Here is a 27,239-nt window from a genome sequence, read left to right as displayed (position 1 = left end):
TTTACTTTCTTATTTTTTTGAAAATTTTTATGAAGAGAAAATAATTTTCTTTGTAAATAAGGTGAATGAGTGTTTCAAAACACAAGAGGCTGAATAAAAAAAAAGACTGAATAGCTGTACTTTTAAAAGTAATTTCACACCACATGACCACTGAAGTGAACGTAAAAATTTATTCATTATTTTTTAAATGTAATTAATTTTTTATAAATTTGATCAGTTTAATAAAGCTCAGAAGGCCACTAATATATTCATCACTGTCTGACTGTTGTCAGTTTTGATATGGTCGTGTAGCCAACACATCCATATAATGCTTTCTTTTTATTATCGTGATAGTGTTATTTCTTTATTAATTTGTAAAATGGATGTCACGGCTTGAGTTTTCATCCCTGCAATTCTGAGATGTCCCAGATCATGTTAAGAGGGTTGTCCTTCATTCTTTCCTGGTAGACGTGGTCAAAATATTCATTCTGAGCCACGGTTAAAGAGTTCTTCCAGTCCCCAACTGTTCCTGTAATACAGCAGGTTGAAAACATTAATATAACATTGTCCCATTGCAGATGATATGTCACACTTATCACATTTAATAATGAACTTTTAAATAATGATTTATTTGAAAAGTCTTCTGTCACACTAGAAGAGACGTTGCATTAATAATGATTCGATTGTCCACAGGCCTGATTGAGACATGAAGGGAAAATAATAAATGCTTAGATATATGAAAATGCTTAAATTACTAACTCTTAATATTTCACTTTTGTCTGACCTTTGCGCAAAAAAGTCCCTTTGGATGGTCTGTGATCATCTGAGGAAGGAATTCATAGTTGGCCAAGGGATCTTTCTTCATGTGCTTGAATGTGGCTGTTTCAACCACTTTATCGATCGCTGCGTATGACAGACTCTTTCCCATAAACTCACAGATTTTCACAACAACGGATCTGAGGTCCTGATAAAAATGTGTACATTTTATACAGATATTCATTTACTATATCTAAAGAGAAACACAATAACTACAAAGAAAGTTTGATGGAAAGCTCAAAGGGTCATAAGCCAAACCAGTCTCACCTTGATCATTTCTTCATAAGTAAGGATCAGGATGTTGTATTTGTCTATTTCTTTGTGATCCATCCTTTAACATGATCAAACCAACAGCCACCAAGCACTACAAACCAGAAACAACATTAGTTTGTTTGTCAGCTGATCTAGTTTCTAGTTACTTTAAAGAGTGGTCTAATGCCATTTCAAGCATTCTGAGTTATTTACACTGTTAAAGAGTTGGATTCTCATGCTTAACATGTCCAAATAAAAAAAAAAACAGGCTTGTTCGAGATGCATCAGCGTTCTCGCGGTACTATGATGTCATATCATGTTCAGTAATGAATGTTTTATAAGCAAGGCCCAGTTTAACACTGTATTTGCAGATTGTTTGATACTGAAAGATGGAGTGGTCCGAGTGATAAAAAGATCTCGGTCATGAGTCGGAACTGCTGGTGGAAAGTAAAACTGCATCAAATTTCTATGATTTGTTGGCAATCGGTGCATAATTGCATATAATGTAAACAACACAGACATGCTCAAAACTCTTTAGCTCTGCCCACGGCATTCCTCCAGTAGTTCGGCTGGTTTCAGAGAGAAGCGTAAAGATGTATCTTTCTTTTATAAATCTGATAAAAACTAAAGACTCTTTGGAGATATGAAGGATGCAATACTCTATATGTACTTACGATTAATTAATTCATTAAGATTACTTCTCCCTTTATGGTTAAGGCTAAGAAGGGATACAGCAAAAACTACTGGGCATGCACACATCAACATGGCCTAATTTTTCTCACACAGTACAACAATAAAAACTATTTTTGCATTATTGTAAGGGGCTGGTTTAGGGTTGGGGTAGGTGTAGGCAAAGAAGTTAATAAAACACAATCAAATAGGTAGAAAATTATATTTATTGTTAGCTTGTGGTTTTTGCTGTATCCCTTCTAGCCACAACCCCCATTTATACTTCCAGTTTAGTTCAGTTTATTTATCTGGTGTCTTTCATGATGTGATTTGTTTACTTGCCTTTGTTTGGATTTGTCTGTATACATTATACAGTTTTAAATCTGAATCTTCTTCCTAGTGCACTCACTTCAACTATTTGTGACCATGTATGAGAAATAATTTATATATATTCTTTGTTTATTATATATTTTTCTGAACAGTTTTTAGAAATTAACAGTGTCTGTTTCATAAAATAGAAAATTGTGCAAATTTTGCAAAATGTAAAAAGTATATCATTTTCATTTTATACATACAATTTCCTGTATTTTCCTGTATAACAAACTACTTTATATATACAGTGCTCAGCATATTACTTTCATGCATTTTCAATTAATATTAAGTGTTCAATACCCACAAAAACATTTTATAAAATAAAAAATAGGATATATAGGCCTAGTGATTTTGACTCTTACTGCATCCTGTGAAGAAGTTTTCCAGCATCTCATTAAAGTTCTTGGAAGAATCCATGATTTTCGTGTTGTTGGAAATCTTTAGGGTTTCTCATGACATATATGACCTGATAGCAAAGCCAGACATATAAAAAAAAATTGTGACAGTTTATTAATCGATTGATGAACATATACACACTTTTCCTTTTCTTTGGAGCATTTTGGGCATCAGCGGCTGGAGTAAATGAGAACAGTAGAGTCTTGGAGATGGACATGTGATGTATTTTTTCTCCTTTGCTCTGTACTCTAACCAAGGCATCTGCTGGTGTGTCAGTTGATTGGATTTGTCCGGGAAATCTTCAGGATATATTAACGTCGTGATCCGTTGGGTCCATACCGTACCTGAGAGAGTGACATTTTGTCACTAAGCATTTTGTATTCCTGAGCCATGTTTGAGTTCTTAGTGAACCAAATCAGCAACACTAAAGACTGTAAATGGTGAACAAGACCTTGATATATCCACGGCAAGAAATAGCTGTTACTCAATAGTCAGAAGAAGTGTTATTTATTAGTTCACGGCAGACACAGTGTGCCAACCTAAATTTTAATTATCATTTCAAATAGTCAATGCTATTTTCAGAAGGCAAATAATACCACAAATATAAATGCAAAAACTTTGTGTAATGCACAGATTTTGGTTGCTTTTGGTACATATTTATATTTTCAATAATATTCTAGATCAGAGGTTCCCAGGCTCATTGATGTTAACTTGTTTGCGATTACAGAAGTTTCAGGAACGAAGGGGAATAAAGGAAAAAATGTGATTTCAGTTTACTACTTGACATTATTAAAATTATTGCATTTTGATTGAGCCCCATTCGGGCCTAGTTTCCTAATTGAGAACCACCATAGATAATTTAAATATCAATAAAACGGTCCCAAACAGACTCAGAAAATAAGGTTTCATGTGATTTATCTTTGTCATATTTCTTTATATAGGATAGTTTCAGCATAATTTAAGCCTAACATAAAAAACAACGTTAAAAGGTATGCAATGGTTAAATTATCAATGAGGACAATTTCAAGAAAGTTCAGCCTATAACAATTAGAAAATATAAAAATTACTATTATTAAACAATTCATTTTAAGTTAAAACCTTTAACTTACTGCATATAGAGGGATTTTTTTAAATGAAGTGAACTGAATAGAAAAATAAAAAAGGTGATTACAATGTTAAAAACTATTTAAAAGTTATGCCATCCTTAATCTATACTAAAGAGGTTGCATTGGTGTTCTTTTCACTCTACAAATGACCAACTGATCAAATGTCCAAATGAGTCCTCTGTACAGACCCTGTGGCCTGCTTCAACCCTTTCACCATGTGATGTAGTCAATCATCAAGCAGAAGGAATGGGATGTTCTGAGGGATGCCAGTCCAAGTCTGACTTGTGATGAAACCTGGAATTAAATCACACCATGTTGCTTTGGTCTGGCCAGAGGAGAACAGTATGCCTACCTACAGTATTAGATTAAATGAAGCAAATATTTAGTTACATGTGAGTAGCCCAACACCGTCACCTTGTTAACATGTGTGGTCGAGTGTGTGATACACATCAAGATTTAGGAGCCTGAGTTTGAAACAGAGATGCTTAGGTTTGTCGAGTGTGTTTCACACGGGTCACCTGATGCTTCCTTTGGGGAGATGAACATGCAAAAGGACCAGGATTAGCAAACTTCTTTTACACTACTTGAAGATCTGAATTCAGATTTTATTCTACATTCTGACATAAAAAATCCTAGGTCTACACCTAGATAATACTAATACTAATAACAGATACTAGATAATACACCTATATAATCTTTTTTATACATTATATATTTAATGTACATTGTATATTATTATATATATAGTTTTTAGAATTAAAAGTGTTTTATAAAATAGAAAATTTATAAGATGTAATAAATAATGTAAAATGTATAAAGTATGTCATTTTTATTTTATACATATAGTTTCAATTAATATAACACACACACACACACACACACACACACACACACACACACACACACACACACACACACACACACACACACACACACACACACACACAAAGGATATATAGGCCTTTTGATTTAGATTCTTAGTGCATCCTGTGAAGAATTCTTCCAGTATAGCATCGAAGGTCTTAGATGAAACCAGGTGTTTCATGTTGTTGGAAAAATGGAAATATGACACCATGACATCTTTCAGGTCATTTCTTTTAATATATGATAAAGAAAATTAAAACACGATAGTAAAAAAGTCGATTGTAAATAAGAGTTGGGGGCTATTTTAGAAAGTTTACATCTAGGGCTTTGTCCCAGGGTAACCCCATCATATGAAAACTTTTGAAAGTAAATAAGATTAGGATGCAATCGTAGATCGATGCACAAACACTAACTTCATCAAAAAACAAACAAACAGGAACATGAGCAACTCGCTGACTTTTAGGGTTGAAATGATTTGACACTGAAATTATTATATTTATGAACTATGCACTTGAACTTGATGGTGTTTGCTGACATCCACTGGTTATTTTTGGGAACTAAAGCATTTTAGTAATAATCAATATATCAGATAAATAAACTAATATCAGAAGGTTCTATTCTAACTGGGGTGGGGTAAAATACTATTATGTGCTACATAACTGTCATTGTCATCATCTTTTCCAGTCAAAACATATTTCACACTGCCTTGGATCAAAGACAGGTATTTAACTTAATTTCTCGGGTATTGGGTCTTTGAAAAAAAAGAGCTTGTACAGGTTTTTTAGAATCAGATGCATGATTTTTTTTAGAATCAGATGCCTGAGTGAACAAAACAGTTCACTCACGGACTGAAATGGTGTTATGCCTTTAGATGTTCAAATGAACATGTAGGCCTACATATCAAACTAGATGACTATTTATTAACATACAGTTACGATCGGACACTGGAGACGAGAGATCCAAGAGCAGTGTTTATTGGGTAATCCAAAAATCGAAATCCAAAGCAAGCAGGGGGTCAAAACCATGAAAACAGTCAGGAACAAACCAAAAGAAACAAGAAAATAGAACTAGAAATCACAAGGGAACGCAAGGAAACTGGGTGACGGAAAATAAGGACTTCATGAAACAGAATGAAAACACACCGTTATATATAGACAGGATAATGACGATGAAAGTGAAGATATTACCGTGATGAAGGGACAAGGCTTTGTGGGAAATGTAGTGCTTACGGTGAGGTGCCTATGGGGAATTGAGACTACTAGTGGACACCCAGGGAAACAGAGACCAGACACCGTGACACATACTGGTAGTACAACACCAATAGTCACTTTTTTAAGCATTAATGAATGTGTACAGAGGGGCAGACTTAGTGATTTGGGAGCCTTAAGAAAATTTCTGTTATGGGACCCCAACACAATGTGCTCTTTTACACCTAACCCTTATTTTGCTCACTCACTCTCTCTCTCTCTCTCTCTCTCTCTCTCTCTCAGTTTATATTTTATTTACCTCTTCACAACTTAAGTAAATAATTAGTGAACCTGATGTGAAGACATTATATTAATTGTAACAAAAAGGATTCAAATGTCATAAAATTATCCCATGCAACTTGTTCCGTATTCCAAGTGTTCTTAAGGGATACGGTAGGGTTTGCAGAGAAACAAATTGAAAATGTAATCTATTATTAGGTGATAATCTTCAGTCATTGCATTTGTGCATTTGTATGAGTGCGCAGCAGTGGTTTGAGTGTAAATTTGATGCTCAAATACACACTGAAGCATTTGCCAAATATGTTTAGCCAATATCAGATGGGGCTCCCTAATTCCCCAGGGGCCCTAAGCGGCCACGTACCTTACTTATTGGATAATTCTGACACTGGTGGTGATAAACATCTATATTAGCCTGGGTTTGAAATGATGATCATCAGATTTGTTGAGTCTGGGAAGCTATGGGAAGCCAAATAACCCAAAAGTGGGATGAAACAGCACTGTTGGCAAAACACATCCTCCTTGGGCTGTTTAGTGTGACAGGTCAGTGCAGCGTCAACTCTTTAATACAGAGCGGTTACATCCCACTTTTGGGTTGTTTGGCTTCCCATATTAAGCCAGAGTCAAGCACGTTTCCTCTCACTCTTTCCACGCCTCTTTTCCCATGCATGGGTCACCTAATCCTTCCTCTGGAGAGCCGAACATGCAAAAGGACCAGGATTAGCAAACTTCTCTTAGACTAAGATCTGAGTTAAGATTATGATCTACAATCTGATACAACAAATCCTACACCTCTGAGAACTAAATTTTTGAGTAATTGGTTGAGAATAAATTCAGCAAATTTTCATTTTGGCGGTAAACTATTACTTTAATGAAACTTTTCCTTAAAAACTTAAACTAAATTATTTTTTTTTAATTGTATTTTTTTTTATATTAAACTTTAAGAATCCTTAGGGCCATCCAAAATGTAGATGAGTATGTTTATTTATAGATATGGAGAAATTTATAGATCTGGATTAAATAGCTAAGGATAAAATATGAGTCCTCTATCCATGAAATTGCCTTCTCCAGTTGAAAAGTTGCTTCGTCTGAATCAGGAGAGAAATATGCACAGATCAAGCACTGTTTACAAGTGAAAACAGTCTAAAACAGGTCTAATCAAATATGATCTTGGATTTTGATGTGAGAGGACAACAGGAGATGGACCACTGGAGGAAGTATCATTAAAGATTATAGAATCATATTTTGATGTCTTGTATATTGTTTTTGCTCTTTCATTCTGGCGGCACTCATTCACTGCAGAGGGTCTATTGGTAAGCAAGTGATGTAATGCTAAATTTCTCCAAATATGTTTTGATAAAGAAACTTCTTTAAATCTTCTTCTTGGATGGCCTGAGGGTGAGTATATTTTCAGAAAACTATATGCATGCTCATAATAAATGAGAGACTGATTCGAATATTTGTTCTTTAAAAAAAAGTTTTTGTTTTTTAATTAATTAATTAATTAATTTTACAACACGATCATTAATATTCAAAAAATCTAAAAGTTATAGAGAATCTTAAAAATAAAATCACTTTACATTTTTTTTAAATATTAGATGAAAATGTAATATTATTCATACTCCTTTCCTCGTAAAAATCCAAACCTTTTTTTCCCCCTTTAAATAAAATTAAAGTTAATTAAACTTTTTTTAAAGTCTGTTTTCAGGTGGAGGAAATAATGTATTTCAGTCTTTTTGACTGTTGGTGTGTTTCATAAACAACCAGAATATAAAAGAGGCCTCACATAAACAGAATAGTTAAGTCTGTTCTAAAATCAGAAAACAGTTTCCTGTAAAGTCAACAATCTGTTTATTCAGATTGTTGATGGTAACCCGCACACCTGCCGTCTGCAGACACTGGTGTTTGTTTGTAAACTTGAGTTCGAAGGCTTTTGTTCTTTTTTTTGTTTTTGTTGAAAGATCTGAGGCGTTTATACAGGCGTTTTGTCTGCTCTGTCTAACACTCTGTTGTCTGCACAAAATACTGTATATCTACAATGAATCTCACATTCAGAAACACAAGTCAAGAGGCACGTAAAGGGCTTTTCAATGCAAAAAGAGTCTGAAAAGGTCTGCCATTGTTCATACTAGGGAGCAATGTACTTTCAGTTTTAAAAGGATCTTTTCAGGTAGGCCGTAAACCGATCCTGGGCCTTTCCTGGCCAGGGTGTGCCTGGGCATCTCTGATTTACCTAAGGGACCAGACGCCCGTCCATGGGGCCGCCGAGGGAGGGGGGATGGAGAAAGGGAGGCAGCTGGTTACTGGTTGCAAAGGATGAATGGATGAAAGAGGAGAAGGCTGAGAAATTACAAACAAAGGTGCTGATGAAGGTTACTGCATAGGTTTGTGTTGATCATGCCTTCCTAAATCCTCTTGACCTGAGGAAAAGTTTAAGCCAGAACATTACAATAAAGTATTTAAACACAATAAATATTCCAACTACATGTATTGACTACATGACAAGTGGTGCTTGGGATAACAGTAAGGAAACCACATTTCTCTGGCACAAGTTAAGAGTGAAATGATAAAGTAGTTCAGGACAGATGCCAGAACGCCTACAGTGTCATACAATGAACCAGCAGAAATAAAATAGGACAGAAAGATCTAACAACCTCCCTCAGAGTCCTCTGAAAACATTGCCTCAAGAAATACACATTCTCATACAGTATGTCGTCATCATTATTTGACTATTCAAAGCACTACAGATGACATACTATGATATTTTTAGCATTTTTGGGTAATAAAATGGGCAACTCGTTTCTCTTGCTAAGTGTAATTTCATAGCTCACATTAAAAATAATAATAATAATAATAAAGAAATAAAAAATGACAGCTTGATGAAAGATCTAAATATTTTGTTCAGGTGATAGTTGTCTTGATTCATCTTTGTTACTTTGGAAAATTGTTGATTGTGTCGGAAATTATGTGACAGCTGACATCACAAATTTGTGACAATAATTTTTTTGGAATAGTTTGTTTATTCACTTTTAGCTTAAATCGTTGTGATTTTTATTTTTTTTATTTTTACGATTTTTATTTTATTTTATTTTAGGATGCATATTAAGGGTATCATTTTTTATCAATTATTTTAAATTTTTATTATCAATAATATAGTTTTATATTTAACATTTTAATTTGACAAATATACAACTTAATTGAAATGATGAAAAATCATAATCTGTTCAACTGATATTTATCTTGATTAATTTTTGGTAACAACTTAAATCACATATTTATCATAATAAATAGTGAAACAGTTTATTCACTCTTTGCTTATAATACAGGTGCAATTATATATATATATATATATATATATATATATATATATATATATATATATATATATATATACATAAAATGCATTTGAACAACAATGATGATTGGATTTTTTAAAAATCGATTGTAATGTGAGTCGAAAAAAAACTTTCTTGATGTTTTTTCCTGCTAAAATCAAATTTTTCTATATACGTTATTGCAAAGCAGTTTTCTGTAGTTTTAGTAGAACATTACGTTCGTTTTTGTTCACTACCGGACATGAGTTTGCCTTCAAATAAAGTTTTCAACAGGAAATTTGGTTTCTGTGCGCATTTACAGCCGAACACTTTATCTTATCAGTCACCATCGGAGCGTCACCGCGGAAAGTGGGCGGGCCGTTTAAGGTTTGCGAAGCCTGAAGGTGAATGAGTGACAGTTCATCCATCCTCCGCTTTAACAGAGCGCATGGGGCACCAGCCAGGATCCGAGCGGAATTACCAGATGAAAACTTTCACGGAATCACAATGAATTTAAACGACACATTCCAATCCATCCAGGGACTTACTGGTTGTTGTATTTCATTATTATTTTTCAAACAGTCATGCCTTTTATGCGCGCGTGTGTGTGCTGAAATGTCGTCAGTTATATTTCAACAAGTTTAATATGCGGCCAAAAGTGAATGATCTATTTTAGAAGATGATCGTAAGGAAGTTGTTTCATGCACTGCCTGTCTTCGCTCTGACACTTTTCATCCTGGTTTTGCTGGATTTGCAACTGCGCTCCCGGAATGACCAAAACCCCACCGCGCCTTTTGCGCACGAAAAGACTCCATCTATATCAAGAACTACGGCTGTGACCCAACAAAGAGATGTTGTTAAAAACAAACAAATTCCAAAACGTCAGAAATGGAGGCAGATAAAACCACAACCACCTTTAGAACTCACTGACATCTTCATTGCAGTGAAAACCACTGGCCGGTTCCACAATACCCGCCTTGCTCTTCTCCTGGAGACCTGGATCTCCGAGACTAAAGACCACGTGAGTGTTCCTTGACTATTACATAGACAAAATTAATGATGTAATGTTGAAATGCAAGAAAATCCTTACTGATCAACCACCAGTCGAGGTTTATGATGGTTCCTTGATCATTTTGTGTGTTATAATCATGATTTGAGACAGCAGTCTCACCCTACAACTGCTACTGATGTCACGGGATGTCTGGCAGACGTGTGCACATCCTGTGGCATCAGCTAGAAGTTGTGTGCAAACGCATTTGTGAAAGCACAGGTGCAAAACCTCACAGTTGCATGGTGCCAAAACTAAACAGGTTTGTTATGACTGTCTCACAAGTTGCACCTATGAAATTCTCCAACCCCCAAAGACTGATTGGTTGTATTTCTTTGCTAAACACTGCAATTAAAGTCATTTTTCACAAGCATGGATGAGCCAATTTTATTAATGTTGGCATAGTGCCGCAAAGACTGGCCCACAAATGGGTGCACCTATATTAAAACACAGTGATCTGCCCCGTTTCCTGTTTCGTCTGCAGTATGCCCGCTTGTAGACTGAGCACTTCCTGCCTGTGTTCTCTAATTCAGCAGTAGCCTTGTCACGAAGGGTTGAGATGGACATTTAGGTTCGCTTTTTGTCACAAGAAGCAGAACTCACAGCTGTGACTTTTGAAAGATAAACTATAATGAAGATAACTGACTGAAGCCAAGTTCTGTTCCTTCCACTTTTTTTTTTTTAAGACAAATGAATTAGTGTGGTGGTGAATTAAAGGCATTTTTAAACTCTAAATACTTTGTTTAAATATGCTCAGGGGTTTTACCAAAGGATTCAGACTGAAGGCTGTAGATACTGAAACCATGTATGATTTGACAGATCTAAAAGACCAGACCAAGTGTGTGGTTACAACAGCGGTTCAGTGAATTTGTTTGCAAAAGACCTGAAACATGTCGTGGTCACATCTCACCGCTAAAAAAAAAAAAAAAAAAAAAAAAAAAAAAAATATATATATATATATATATATATATATATATATATATATATATATATATATATATATATATATATATATATATATATATAAATAATGGAAGAGAAGAGAAAAGAAAGTTTTATGACCATATTCAAATATTTTAAACTTTGACATTGTGAAATAATTTAGCAATAACAATTAAGCATTTAAATGTTTCCAGATTATAAAGTTATAAAAAATTTTTTTGCAATCCTCAATTTGTATAGGCTAGTATATATAAACATGCATTTTTTAAATATTATATTAAATACAGTATTTACTTATTTTTATAGTAATTATAAATATGATTATTATTATTATTATTATTATTATTATTATTATTATTAAATAAGTAATTACTATATTTTGTATAATATAAATAATATTTGAATATTTTGTTATGTTAATAAATCACACACACCACAATGCAAAAATATTATTTTTAAACAATAACACAGTTTAAATTAAAATAAATTAATAGCAATAATAATAATAATAATAATAATAATATGAGTAATAATACCACAATACAAAACAAATTATAATATAATATAATATAATATAATATAATATAATATATATAAACATTTTAAACAATACAACTTTTATATTACATTTAATATTTTTTTAGTTTTCTTTTAAAATTAATAATAACATTGTTATTATTAGTATTATTATTATTATGTGTTAAGTAATTAACAACACAAAAAATCTTAATGGTCATAAAAATAGCTTCCAATTATTTAAGCAAAATAAAATGTTTTTATTTTCTGAAATATGTCCCAAAACATAAATATGGCCCACTTCTGGTGTTATTTGAACCTGGTTGTCACTTAAATTCATGTTGCTTGGATGACACAAAACATTTCTGAGTGAAGCCCTGGTCCCCAGGATTAATTCAGAGAAAGAAATACATAAATATTGGTTATTATTGATACTTGGCAAAAATAAATAAAATAAAATAAAATAAAATAAAATCTTGACCTTCCCCCTTAATGGACCTCCATTTAAACTTTACATTATTAGATTTGACTGTGGCCTGCTGTAACATGACATTAAGAAGCAGAACAAAGCCAGACTGACATACTAACACATGCTTACACACATACACACTTGCGGTTTGGCAGGTGCTAACAACACAAGGAGGACTTTGAGAAGATGTTAGTGATTGGACTTGCTGAGCATGAGTGGCTTGTCAAAACAGATTCCCAATCTGCAATTCAGAACATACAATTTCAAAGGAGCAGCCTTCACTCTAGATATAAGATGACAAGTGTGAAATAGTGGCACTGCTGATCCAAATACTTGTACAATCAAAGAGAAAGTGTGTGAAACACTTGGGGCTAAAATTATTCTCGCATGGTTTACTGATACTTTTTTTTTTTGTGTGGAAGAAATGACTCAAATGTTCAGCAGTTTGGCACTCTAAAATTCTGAAGTGGAATTGTTTGATGTTGAGGTTTTGCATCAGATTTTGGCTCTCAAACAAGAATAAAAAAATAAAAAATCCCCGCTTCTGCTTTATTGCTCCTGTTTTGAGCAAATAGTGAGTGTAATGAGGAAGTGTTCATCTCAAGTTTGAAGATTCAGCGTTTCTTTTCCGTGGAGACAATGACTAATTTTAAATGTGATTACTCAGTATTTAAATATTTAAATATTCTGACGAGAAGTGCTTGCAAACATTAGGGTATTTTAGGGTATGTTTGCGTGACAATGATTGTACTAAAAACTGAAAAGTTTTTTTTTTTTTTAGTTTTGGGTACTGACGACAATGTAGTCAAAATGACACCCGTTCACATTGTGTTTTCTCAAAAAGTTTTCTTTTTTAAGGTTTCATGTAAACACCCTCTTAGATGGTTTCTAGGGTAACTTGGCACTGTAATAATTTACCTGTTAATTTACATTTTGTACATCATGTACATTTTTGCAGCACAGGCAACAGTTCATTAAATGAATCCTAAAATATACAGGTGCATCTCAATAAATTAGAATGTCGTGGAAAAGTTAATTTATTTCAAATTGTGAAAGTCATGTATTAAAAAAATTCAATGCACACAGACTGAAGTAGTTTAAGTCTTTGGTTCTTTTAATTGTGATGATTTTGGCTAAAATTTAACAAAAACCCACCAATTCACTCTCAACAAATTAGAATACTTCATAAGACCAATTAAAAAAAAAATTTTTCAGAATTATTGGCCTTCTGGAAAGTATGTTCATTTACTGTACATTTACTCAATACTTGGTAGGGGCTCCTTTTGCTTTAATTACTAATTAATTGAGGTGATCAGTTTGTGGCACTGCTGAGGTGGTTTGGAAGCCCAGGTTTCTTTGACAGTGGCCTTCAGCTCATCTGCATTTTTTGGTCTCTTGTGTCTGATTTTCCTCTTGACAATACCCCATAGATTCTCTATGGCAGGGTTCCTCAAATCTGGACCTCGAGATCCACTTTCCTGCAGAGTTTGGCTCTAACCCTAATTAAACACATCGGAGCATGCTAATCAATGCCAATTCAAGTCTTTGGGATCATTAGAAAATCACAGGCAGGTGACTTTGATCAGGGTTGGAGCTAAACTCTGCAGCGCATTGAACCTCCAGGGCAAAATTTGAGGAAGGGGGCTCTATGGGGTTCAGGTCTGGTGAGTTTGCTGGCCAGTCAAGCACACCAACACCATGGTCATTTAACCAGCTTTTGGCAGTGTGGGTAGGTACCAAATTCTGCTTTAAAATGAAATCAGCATCTTCAAAAAGCTGGTCAGCAGAAGAAAGCATGAAGTGCTCCAAAATTTATTGATAAATGGGTGCAGTGACTTTGGATTTCAAAAAAACACAACGGATCAACACCAGCAGATGACATTGCACCCAAAATCATCACAGACTGTGGAAACTTATCACAGGACTTCAAGCAACTTGGGCTATGAGCTTCTCCACCTTTCCTCCAGACTCTAGGACCTTGGTTTCCAAATGAAATACAAAACTTGCTCTCATCTGAAAAGAGGACTTTGGACCATTTGGCAACAGCCCAGTTTTTCTTCTCCTTAGCCCAGGTAAGAAGCCTCTGATGTTGTCTGTGGTTCAGAAGTGGCTTAACAAGAGGAATAAGACAACTGTACTCAAATTCCTTGGCACGTCTGTATGCCTTGACCCCAGCCTCAGTCCAGTCCTTGTGAAGTTCGCTCAAATTCTTGAATCGATTTTGGTTGACAATCCTCTCTTTTCTTCCACACTTTTTCGTTCCACTCAACTTTCTGTTAACATGCTTGGATACAGCACTCTGTGAATAGCCAGCTTCTTTGGCAATGCATGTCTGTGATTGTCTTCTGGACAACTGTCAGATCAGCAGTCTTTCCCATGATTGTGTAGCCTAGTGAACCAAACTGAGAGACCATTTTGAAGGCTCAGGAAACATTTGCAGGTGTTTTGAGTTGATTACCTGATTGGCATGTCACCATATTCTAATTTGTTGAGATTGTGAATTGGTGTTTTTTTTTGTTAAATGTGAGCCAAAATCATCACAATTAAAAGAACCAAAGACTTAAACCACTTTAGTCTGTGTGCATTGAATTTATTTAATACACAAGTTTCACAATTTGAGTTGAATTACTGAAATGAACTTTTCCACAGCATTCTAATTTATTGAGATGCACCTGTATACAGAAATTGACAACAAATTATCAGAAAAGTATGTTTAGAATTGCAAGATACTCCATAAACTTGTAATTCTAAGAAAAAAAGTCAGAATTGTGAGATATAAACCCCAGAATTCTGAGTTTACATTTTTTTGCAGTTGTTTCTACCACTGAATAAAAATTGCTACTTTCTATCTCAAAATTCTGATTTTTTTTTCTCAGAATTGTGAGATATAAACAAAGAATTTGGAGTTTCTAAACACATAGAAACTTGAAATTTTAAGAAAAAAGCCATATGCGAGTATATAAATTTGTCATTTTGTTTTTGTAGAGAATTTCTAGCATAGGTTGTTGCTAAGTGGTCCTAGGACATTGTTCAGTGGTTGCTAGGGTGTTCAGGGTGTCTTTATGAGAGTCTGTTGATATGTTTCAGTTTCTCATTCAGTGCAAGTCTTTGAGCTTAATTTTTTTTGTTCATTTGATTTAGTCTGCCAGGTAAAAGTCATACATTTCACATCTTTTGGAAAGTAAGCTTCATTTGGAAACTATGGGAGTTATTTCCCAATGTTTAATGCTTACAGTTAGGGATTTGTTCAAATTACTTTTCAAGTTCCAACAGCGGGTTTGTAAGCACAGGATGTTGTTTGTGTTCGTCAGTTTTGGTGCTTCTGTTTGTGTGCCCTTGCCTCTGTGCCTATAAGAGGAAGTGACAGCCGCAGACTGTGTTTCGAAACAATGACAAAACGGAAGTCTATCTTAACAGAGGAAGTCTTAAGCTGAGGATACAGGAGCAAAGTGTGAAACAACTATGACACTTTTAACAAATGTCAGAAGAAGAAAAAAAAACATCAGAGCAAAGACCATTTTGTTGAAGATTTGTTAGCCTAATATTTTACAGACTAATATTGTGTTTTTTGTTTCTTTCAGTGATATGTGTATATGAGCCTTTGACATTTTAATCAGAAAACTTTTTTAATCAGAAAACTTTTTTTCATCAGCTTTTTATCGGTCATCACATTATGTGGCCTCTCTTTTGTAATTTGTGCCCTTTTCCCACTCCATTCATCCCATTTGTGATTATTTCTTTCCCTCTCAAGTTGAGCAGACAAAATGTAGGCGCCTCGTCTGCGAGTTTCACTTCATTACACCACTAATGGGCGGTTGTGCTGCCGTTTAACTCTTTGTGTATCTCCAGACGGTGTTTTAGAAGCTGCTGTCACCAGCTGCTTCACTTTATCCAAATTGAGTGCTAAAGATTCACCCTTATGATTTATGAAGGAGCTTTGGGTGTGAGTGGGCCGTTTCCACTCGCTCCAGCCCATTGGCTTTGATGGCCGTGGCATTGATCTGTGTGCTTCGATTATTCCGCTTGTACTCAAGGCCAGCAGCGGCACGTAGACTTATGATGTGAGCCGCCTGGAGACATCGTAATGAAGCTAAACTTTCAGAGTGACATCTCCACTGCATCATGGGGAATATTAAAGACTCTAGCAGGGGTGAAGTGTGTGTGTGTGTGTGTGTGGGAGACAGAGAAAACGGATGAGTAGAGGAATATGGTCGCGGCTGACCACAGATAGGATGTGTCTCTGTCTAGCAGGAAATGGCTCTTAAATATGCTCCACAGTTGCTAGCCGTGGGACCTAAATTTATATAAATTTGGCTTTGTGGTTACAAGCGACACCAAAAACCTTTTTTATCTTACATTATATATTCTACATTCTGACATTGTATATTATGAATATTATTGGCTCGCGATGAATTGCTTTTGTTTCACTTTCAGTCGCTTAATGGATAAATGCTGCTAAATGCGTAAATGTTTATGTCTACTAATTAAGTCATGAATATCCTGTTTAATGATGATAATAATTGTAATAATTAAAGGCATATGATTAGGTTTTGAATAATATAATAATACATTTTTGTAATTCATAATTGGAATTATTCATTTTTGTGTAAGACAGTCTAGACAAAACAATTACGACAAAAATGGAAAAATTTGGACCAATTTTTTTTGTCCAAATAAAATAGATATATTTTTTAATAATTATAAAGAATTGTAGTAAAAAACTCTAACATATAATATTTAATATATAATGAAAGGTACAGGTTGTAGGACCTGCCACTATAGGGCGCACTACCAAAATAATAACAATTGCGTGGTTTGATGACGCATATAAGAAGGAGCATGGAATGATGGGATTTGTTGTCTTTTACCCAACCGCTGATGGCCATCAATCAGACGATATGAAAATGATTACCACTTTTTCAACAAATATATACACTCATGTACATTCAAACACAATAATTGGGCATACATAAGCAAACGTGAGTAGATTACATACAAAGTCAATGCAAAGACGTGATCAGACTATGGATCAGACGTGTCCTCGCGCGGGTCTAGAGACGCGATGCCCCGCATTTGGCGTGTATGCCCCATAATACTAATCTTGTTGATCGTTATAATAGCATACGTTTTCTGTAAAGATACGAATCAAAACAACTCACCTGTCGAGTAAAACACAAGTGAGATTGGCCTCTCTTTCTAGTTGAAGTGGGTCGCGAAGCTCTCTCCATCTAGAAAATGCAACACCGATATTGATACTCGCTCTTTCTCTCCTCTTGTCCCAAACTCTTCTTGGATCATTTGGTTGGCCCGTACGCTTAAGTTTAAGGGAGCTGTCCTTGTCGACAGAGCCAGCAACAGACGGTAAACAGTAATTATGTTCCATAAATAAGTAACACAATCCACCGTAAAACGTGCAAGAAGAAGTAAATAAAGAACTGCTTAAAGCAAGCTAGTGGTTTCTTCTTCTTCTTCTTTGGTGTTTTACGGCAGCTGGCATCCAGTTGCATTAAGCTAGTGGTTCTTCTTCTTCTTCTTGTGTGATTTGCGGCAGCTTAGACACTTCTAAGCTAGTGGTTTGCTGGACGCTAGACACTACTTCCGCATTTGTCCATGACACTGTTATGTGGTTTCTACGTCAGTAAAGGCGGTAACAAAGGTTAACTAACGTCACTGACAGGTGACTGCACTGCCCCGTGTCACTGTTTAGAATGGGAATTTTCTCATGATTTACAAGTAGTTGAAAACATTAGCGAAATTGTTAGTAATCAGCTGGACAAAATATATAACACTAGGCTAGTGGTTTTTGGTTATTTTACTGCAAATATCTTACAAATTGTACCTGTAATATTTAAATAAGAAATTATTATAATGCAATATTTTGTTGGAATATTCTTTATATTACAACTGTTTTCAACAATGTCACAAGTTTGATATAAAACATATACAATTTTTTTTATATATGTTTATATATATATATATATATATATATATATATATATACATAGTAATATAAATGCAGCCTTTTTATGCATAGAGATTTGACCTTAAGAGAGTTATATATATAAAAAAAACTTTTATTAAAAAAATAATGAAAATTAAATTTACAGTTACATTCATTTGTTGTTGTGTAAGTGAAGATTGATGTAAAAAACAAAACAAAAAAACATTGTCTACATTATCATTTTATATATATTTTTATTTGAATGTTAATTTAATTTTCATCAGGCTATTTTAAGTGGCTTCAAATGTACTTCATACAATTATTTACATAATTATTTTATAATATTTTAGTTTGATAATGTTTCCAGACAACACAGTTATCTGAGCGGTAGTTTTTAGACTCCTTTACACAAAAACACACCATTGAGACAACATTGGCAATTACAAATCAGACTTCTAATGGCTAGGAACACAGGTGCCCCAGCTGTTGTCTCACAGCAGTGCATGATGGGAGTTTGGATGTTACTCCATAACCTCATAAGACCACAAGGCTAGTATTACACCATTTCAGAATTAATATGCAGGTTTTGCCTCATGAAACTGTCTTTGTTTCACTTTTACAGACATACATCTTCACAGACAGTCCAGCTGAAGAAGTTTCCTCTGAAGGTAGATCATCTTTCTTCTGCAGGACTGATCTGAGCTTATGAATCTTTGCCCTTCACTTACTGCATGTGTCTTTGCTCCCAGGATTTAACATCATCGTCACCGACTGCCCACCGGAGCACAGCCATCAAGCTTTATCCTGCAAGATGGCTGCAGAGTATGACCACTTCATGGCCTCTGACAAAATGTGAGTTGGCCAATAACACAATGTGACCTTATGGTGCGATTCATTGTGAAGATGAAGAAGATATCTTCATGCAGCCACAGATTTTCTCTTATCTAATAGTATGCATTGGTATGTGTACTTTTTATTTTATTTGACAAATCCAGAGCCTACAATAATCTGTTTTAAAGGTGCAATGTGTAATATTTACAATGATCTATTTAAAGAAATGCAATATAATATAAATCTTTACCTGAGTTGGTCACCATAGCTTTTCTAAAGGGAGGGGTGAGCGGGGGACTGAGCCGTTGGTTGCAATTTGCAACTTCACCGCTAGATGCTGCAAATATTTACACACCGCACCTTTAATATTTCTATATACTTCAAATTTAAACAGTAACGAATTTAAACTATATATATAATCTCTCTCTCTCTCTCTCTCTCTCTCTATATATATATACATACATATTGTGAATTTTTTTTTTGCCACAGGTGGTTGTGTCATGTTGATGATGATAACTACCTGAACCCTAGAGCACTTCTATCTCTCCTGGAGGCCTTCCCAGCGGACAGCGACATCTATGTGGGCAAACCAAGCCTGGATCGGCCAATGAGAGCCCAGGAGCTGTTGGAAGGAAATAAGACGGTCAGTTGTTGTACTGATATATATATATATGTATGTATGTATATATGTATATAAAGTATATATACAGTATATATATGTATGTATATATGTATATACAGTCATGGCCAAAAATATCGGCACCCTTGTTCAATTTTATGATCAAAGAAGGCTGTGAAAATTCATCTGCATTGTTAATCCTTTTGGTCTTTTATTTAAAAAAATTCACAAAATGTATCCTTTCACTGGATAAAAAGAATTTAAAATGGAGGGAAATATCATTATGAAATAAATGTTTTTCTCTAATGCACATTGGCCACAATTAATGGCACCCTTTTATTCAATACTTTTTGAAACCTCCATTTGCCAGTTTAACAGGTCTAAATTTTCTTCTATAATGCCTGATGAGGTTAGAGAACACCTGACAAGAGATCAGAAACCATTCCTTCATCCAGAATCACTCCAAACCCTTTAGATGCCCAGCTTCCCCTCTTCAGTTCACTTCTCTCATTTTCCGTAGGGTTCAGGTCAGAGGACTGGAATGGCTATAGCAGAAGCTTGGTTTTGAGCTCACTGACCCATTTCTGTGTTGTTTTTGAGGTATGTGTTTGGATTATTGTACAGTTGGATGATCCAAACATGGCCCATTATAAGATTTCTAACAGAGTCAGTCACTTAGTGATTTTTTTATCTGTTGGTATTTGATAGAATCCAAGATGCCATGTATCTAAACAAGATGTCCAGGACCTCCAGCAGAAATATAGGCCCACAACATCAAAAATACAGCAGTATATTTCATTGTACACATGGGGTACTTTTTTTCTCTGTGTTCACCAAACCCATCTTGAGTGTTTGCTGTTAAAAATCTCATTTTTTAGTTTCATCTGATCATAGAAGCCAGTCCCATTTAAAGTTCCAGTCTTGGCTGATAACTGAATATGCTTTAGTTTGTTTTAGCGACTCAAACTCTCCTTCTCACCACACATAAGGACGATGTAGACACACATCCTCTTCCAGGCAGTTTTTTAACATTTTCTGTTGGTTGGACATTTTTAATTATTGCCCTGATGGTGGAAATGGGAATTTTTCACTGCTCTAGCTCTTTTCTTAAAGCCACTTCACCAATTTGTGAAGCTCAATTAACTTTTGCTGCACATCAGAAATACATTCTTTGGTTTTTCTCATTGTAATGGATAATAAAGAGAATTTGGGCTTTGTTTTCCATCCTCATTTTAATTTCTGTGAAACAGGAAGCCAGAGCTGGATGATGTCATGTTTATAACCATGCTGGCGTGCTCAAAATTGTGAATATGAATGGAAATATACTTCAGAGATATTTTACTCATAAGAATTTCTAGGGGTGCCAATAATAGTGTCCAACGAGTATTTGAGAAAAACATTCATTTCATTATGATATTTTCCCTCCATTTTAAAATCTTATTATCCAATGAAAGGATACATTTTTGTGAATTATTTAAATTACATTTACATTTAGCTGACGCATCCAAAGCGACTTACAATTGCTATATATGTCAGAGGTCGCACGCCTCTGGAGCAACTAGGGGTTAAGTGTCTTGCTCAGGGACACACTGGCGTTTCACAGTGGATTCGAACCCGGGTCTCCCACACCACAGGCATGCGTCTTATCCACTGCGCTAACACCACCACCATTTAAATCAAACATCAAAAGTATTAACTATGCAGATTCATTTTCACAGCCTTTTTTGATCATATTAACCAAGGGTGCCAATATTTTTGGCCATGACTGTATATATATATATATAATTATTATTATTATTTTTTTTGCCAACAAACTTTAGCAACATTTTTCTGAGCTTTATTGCTTACTGATCTGGAAAGTTCTGTCTAGTTTTTAATGTATAGCCAGAGAGAAAAACTGTCAGTATTGACAGGGGGATTAATCCAGTCATGTACAGTGTGTAATGGCAGTCATGTCGAATGTGTGTCGTTGTAGTCATGCTGTCTTTGGAGCTGTTACCTCAGTAGTGTGTGTTTGTGTAAGGTCTGCAGGAACAGACAAGCCATTCAGTTCAGGTTTTCTCATCCTTTCTCACTCTGTGTTTCTCTGCTCTACTGATCTCTTTGGGTCACAGAGGCACCTGGGTAATAAAAATGAAACCTGTCTTTCATTTTTGCTGCCCTGCTGGACTCCATTTCTGTTCACTGGAATGTAAGAATATAAAAAAGAGGATAAGTTATACCCACCGTAACCCATTTCTTTAGTCCTTGAAGAAATGACTTTGCGTGGAATTGTATATATGTTTGTTTGTTTGATGTTTAGGACACAAAACCTAGCAGGTCCTAAACATCAAACAAACAAACAAACAAACAAACATATATATATATATATATATATATATATATATATATATATATATATATATATATATATATATATATATATATATATATATATATGCAATAATTCAATTTAAAATAGCGCTTAATTTCTTTCATTCAAAAATATATATTTTTATATTTCTTTAATAAATCTATGAAGTATGTTTATATAAAATTTTGTGAATAATACTTTAAACATAAATTATAAAACATATCATATTAATAAATACAAAATATGCTCATATTGATCATATTTATGTCCATGTAGAATGTTTACATTTTATATATAATATAATAATATATATTTTATTTTATGATTACACATATAGTATATTTTTATATGATGCTTGCTTTATAAATAAAAATTTTCTATATATGTCTATATAAAATGTTTATACAATTTATTTAAAATATCTATGTTTATATTTTATTTTAAATGTTTTTTTCTACACTTTCTGTCTGCTACTTTTTAATTTTTATTTTATTAATTTTTGCTATTTTATTAATTTTTTAATAAAATAATTTTGAACAAATAATATAATACTACAGCATATATATAATGTGTAATATATTACAGTGTTTTAATTGAAAACATTTATTTAAAAATATATGTTTTTTTCTTTTTAGTTGTGGTGTTTCTCTACAGATCCATTTTGGATGCTTTCTTTGCTTTCTTCTTCAGCATCTTCCTCTGTATATAACACTGTTTTTTCTCAGTCGGACACTCAAAGCCCTGTTGAATCTAAACTGCTCTTTTGTTCTGGTGTACCCAACCTGATCCATCCTATCTGCCTCTCTCTGTGTCCTATCTGTTTTTAATGTCTACATTTGTACATCTGGCTGGACAGGCCACAGCTCCCTAAAGGGGAGGAATACAGTCCAATGGATGAGAGGACAGAAAAGGGCTGTGTGTTACCTAGTGGGTAATGGCCACACAGAGGAATGAAGGGAGGGATAAACAGATGGGGGATGAGTAGCTGGACATGGTCAGATTTATGCACCTGTTGCTTATGATGCTCCACAGAATCCCACAGAAAATCAGACCTGCTCAGACTTTCAGGATAGCCAAGAAATGAAGAGCAGACATGCACTGCGAGCTTACAGATAGAGATGTTTAAATAAGTGAAAATCTGAATTGAAGGAAGTAGAATTTTTTTTGCATTAGTAGTTGATTCTCTTCTTATATTACAAGTTTCTATATGTGATTAAGTAAATTAATCATTTATCCAGTCGATTAATTCGAAAGCACAGATTCATTCAGGAATTTAAAGGCGATTTTATAAGTGAATCATTGAATCATTCACAATTAAAATTCTAAATAATTAAGGAACCAAACAGTAATAATTTATATAAATCATTTATTTATCAGATTCGTTCAAAAAAAAATAAATCATGCAGGAACAAAAGAAGTGACTGTTTTTTATGAATGAGCCAATGAATCATTTATTCAACCGATTCTTTCATAAACACTAAATCATTCAGGAACAAAACAAGTGACTGTCAATGAAACATCCACTTTACTATATGAATATTAATATTGTAAAGTAATATTATATATAGTTCAAATATATAAAATTATATATTTACGGTACATAATATAATATAATTTTGCCATATAATTAGCTTTTGTTTCAGATGTTTTTAATATTTATACCCTTTGCACAAAGTTTTCCGAGGAACCTGCTTTGAGATTCATCAGCAAGACTTTTTGCTTAAATACCTTCTTTAGGTGAGGCTTTTACTCAAAACCTCAGCGAGTCTCCACATGTTCTGCTGTACAACCATCATACACTGACCGATTGCACCACTAGAGCTTCAGATTGTTTTAGAAAATTGGTCCTTTAATCATAAGGAAATGTAGCATATGAAAATGTGAGCTATTTAAGTTTTCATGTATGTGCAAAGGTTTCTGTGCCATATACAGTAGATCCACATCCTTAGGCTGATGTGGAAGCTGACTGGTTGACTTTTCTTCTGTTTTGTTTCAGAGGGATGTCCATTTTTGGTTTGCTACAGGAGGGGCTGGTTTCTGTCTGAGCAGGAAGCTGGCAGAGAAGATGGCACCCTGGGCAAGGTGAGGCGTGTGTGTTTGACTTTGATTCTGAAGCCATTTCATGCATATGTTAGTACTTGTGCCTTTACCACAAAAGGTACCCCAGTTGTTTCTCCTAGACAGCTATTGCTGCATCTTATTTTGGAGGCTGTGTCCTCCGTAGGTCACATTTGTAGTCTGCGTACATTCAATACAAATCATTGCAAAGCAACTTTACAGAAAATTAAGTTTCTACAATATTTAGTAATAGCTTATAAGTGGTGATCAGTTTATGTGCAAATGAAAATTTATACAAGACATAGTCAATGATGTCTTATTTAAGAAAATAAACTGTAATAAAATCAATTTTTATTCCTTGTGAGGTGTAAAATACTGTAATTTCTTTTAAACTTTGCAATTTAATAGTAACTTTTCCTAAATGAGACTGATCAGATGATGTACACAGCCTTCAAATGCAACCTCCGGCAAACGTAACCTCCAAAATGAGATGCAGCTAATGAGTTTTAACTGAGATTATATGTGTTATTATTTGCATGTCTTTATTCGCAGAGGTCCCAGGTTTGAGCAGACCTCCGCTGTAATCATGTTACCTGATGACTGTACAGTGGGCTTCATAGTTGAGAGGCGTCTGGGAATCTCAATGGTCCATAGCAACATGTTCCATTCTCATCTGGAAAACCTACTTCTTCTTGTCCCTAGCGATATCCCAAAACAGGTGAGATTTTTTAGTGGTGGTTGTTAGGATTGCTTATTTAAGAAAGAAAGAAAGAAATAAAGAATTGGTATGGAAATGAATGATAGCAGTCTTTTGAATTTTGACAAAAGTATCTTTAGACTTAGGCTAGTAAGAATTCTCCTGTAATACTTTAGCAACCACTCAGACAAGCATTGACAACACCTTAGCAAACAGCAACTTTACCACAGCTCGAATCATGCTAATTGTTGAAAAGAACTGATCAGAAGTATTTTCAGAAACAATCACTTAGACTACCCTAGGAACCAACTAGCAATGTCCTAGAAATATCTACTGTAGAATACCTTAGCATCCACCAAACAAAATGCTAACAATCTCTCAGGAAAGCATTCACAACAACTTAGCAAAATTTGCAACTTTAGCACTGACAAAAACTATTAAACATTTTTTCAGGCCTTTTTTTTGCCTCCACGGTTTGATACAAAACTGGATATTAATATTTAAGCTCAAAGAACTGGGTACTAAAATTTTATCTTAAAGACCTGCAGCCTAATATTTTGTCAAAGAACTGGATGCTAATATTTTACCCCAAAGAACTGAAGGCTAATATTTCACTTCCAAAAACTGGATGCTGATATTTTACTACAAAGGACTGGATTCTAATATCTTACCTCAAAGAACTGAAAGCTAATATTTCGCCTCAAAGAATTGGATGCTAATATATTTCCAGAAAACAAACAAACAAAACAACAACAACAACAACAACAACAACAACAACAAAACTAGATGGTAATATTTGACCAAAAAGAACCTGAATGTTCATATTTTACCACAAAGGACTGGATGCTAATATTTTACCTCAGAGAACTTTATGCTAACATTTTAACAAAAAGATCTAGTCTAGATGCTAATATTTTACCTTAAAGAACAGAAGAGTAATATTTTAGTTGCCAAAACACATTTTGGACCAAAATTCGATTTATTTTTTATTTAAAATCAGACTACTTAATTCTAACAGCATGCTATCTGTTCTTCTTGTTTGTTTCTCTACCCCTAAATCTAAAGGTGACTCTCAGCTATGGATGGTTCGAGAATAAAATGAACAGTGTTGAGCTAAAAGGAGTTTTTACCAAAGATGAAGATCCGTCCAGGTTAGTCATGCACACACCTTCACACACCCACAGGCCCCGTGGATACAGATTTGTTATATGTGACTAAAAGATGACACATACACCCGGTAACTCCACGTTACTTTGTTCATTCAAGACAAACTATCAGACAAAGTGAATTTTAAGTTAGATAGAACCAATTTTACTGATGTAAAAGCATGTTATCATTTTACCAAAGTTTCTGAAATCTAATTTCATGCTAATATTTTTATGTTCATCTGTAAAATATGCTTACCACAGTGAGTGTGATATCTTCTCGCACACCTTTCTGCCTGTGTTAGCATTAAACATCCAAGCCTTTTCTGTTACCACCACAAATCCATGCTTACACACTTTGTGAGCAGACATTCCTTAAGGGCAGTTTAAAAGCACTTCCTCGTATATCTTAATCGGCTTAATCTGAATAAATTAGTCTGTACTGCCAAACTCTTCACAGGCAAAAAGGTTTTGTGTTTTCCTCGAGATATCGCATACTTGTTTTTGAGACCCAGTAAAGTTTGGTTACTGCTCAAACTTCAACCAAGGCTTGTAGGCAAAGCCATCAAAAAACTAATCCTTTTCTTTTTTAAAGCATTTTTTTTAATCTACGACTTTTAAAAACTCATCATAGAGTGTGACTATGATGCATTTAAAATATTTTTAGCTAATGTTGTTCTGTTTTTTTTTCAGGTTCAGGACAGTCCATTGTCTTCTGTACTCTACAACAAGTTGGTGCCCTGTAGCCCTCAAAAGGGCCTTGTCATGGAATCAACATGTTCTCCCATGATGCAGTGGGCTAAATGGACAATAATCATGCATAATGTGAGAATTTTAGTGCATAAGTGCCCTTACAAGACATTTGTGTGACAAGGAGCCAACAAAAGCCGGAAGCACTGCATGTTGGTCAAATGAGGAAACTGAGAATCCTCAACATTTAACTGAGCCATTTTATTGTTGTTGAAATTGGAAGTGTAACTTCTGTCTACACGCTGCACATTTTGTTTATTATATGACCATTTGATTCCTTGAATCCGAAATATATTTGTGATTATTAAATAACACAACAACACATCTCTGTGAATGCACTGTATATTTGTTTGTAAGTGTAAAAATGTTTTAAAATCAGTTCACTTGATGAATTAATTTGTTTTGAAAAAATTTTAAATTTAAAGATTTCAAAACAGGGTAATCTCATTTGTTTCTTTCTGTTATCACTTGTATTCTTGTATTTGCACTGTATGTATTTTGATTACTTTAATAAATTTGTACTGTGTATGTTTTATATGAAACACTTAAGATAAGTGGATATCCTCTAAAATATGTTTTGAAATCCATTTTCATACAGTTTTAGATAAATAAAGATTA

At 34.3% G+C, this 27,239-nt stretch overlaps 1 protein-coding gene and 1 pseudogene across 1 annotated transcript; one reads left to right on the top strand and one right to left on the bottom strand.

The window, feature by feature from the left end:
- Positions 1-369: 369 nt before the first annotated feature.
- LOC132131372 (amine sulfotransferase-like) lies at positions 370-9,680 on the bottom strand (annotated as a pseudogene).
- LOC132131504 (beta-1,3-N-acetylglucosaminyltransferase manic fringe-like) lies at positions 9,668-27,239 on the top strand. Its single transcript, XM_059543546.1, has 8 exons — positions 9,668-10,273; positions 18,791-18,836; positions 18,918-19,020; positions 19,489-19,642; positions 23,968-24,053; positions 24,582-24,747; positions 25,792-25,877; positions 26,565-27,239. Exons 1-8 carry the CDS (start codon positions 9,932-9,934, stop codon positions 26,659-26,661), a joined length of 1,080 nt encoding a protein of 359 aa, XP_059399529.1. The 5' UTR covers positions 9,668-9,931; the 3' UTR covers positions 26,662-27,239.

Source organism: Carassius carassius, chromosome 48 (genome assembly GCF_963082965.1).
Source record: "Carassius carassius chromosome 48, fCarCar2.1, whole genome shotgun sequence".
NCBI lineage: Eukaryota > Metazoa > Chordata > Actinopteri > Cypriniformes > Cyprinidae > Carassius > Carassius carassius.
Note: the sequence above shows the minus strand (reverse complement) of the source record. Positions and strands in the feature narration are given on the sequence as shown.

Coding starts and splice junctions, on each gene's coding strand:
- LOC132131504 (XM_059543546.1), top strand. CDS start 9,932: ATGATCGTAAGGAAGTTGTTTCATGCACTGCCTGTCTTCGCTCTGACA. Junction 10,274..18,790: donor TCTCCGAGACTAAAGACCAC/GTGAGTGTTCCT, acceptor TCACTTTTACAG/ACATACATCTTCACAGACAG. Junction 19,643..23,967: donor TGTTGGAAGGAAATAAGACG/GTCAGTTGTTGT, acceptor GTTTTGTTTCAG/AGGGATGTCCATTTTTGGTT.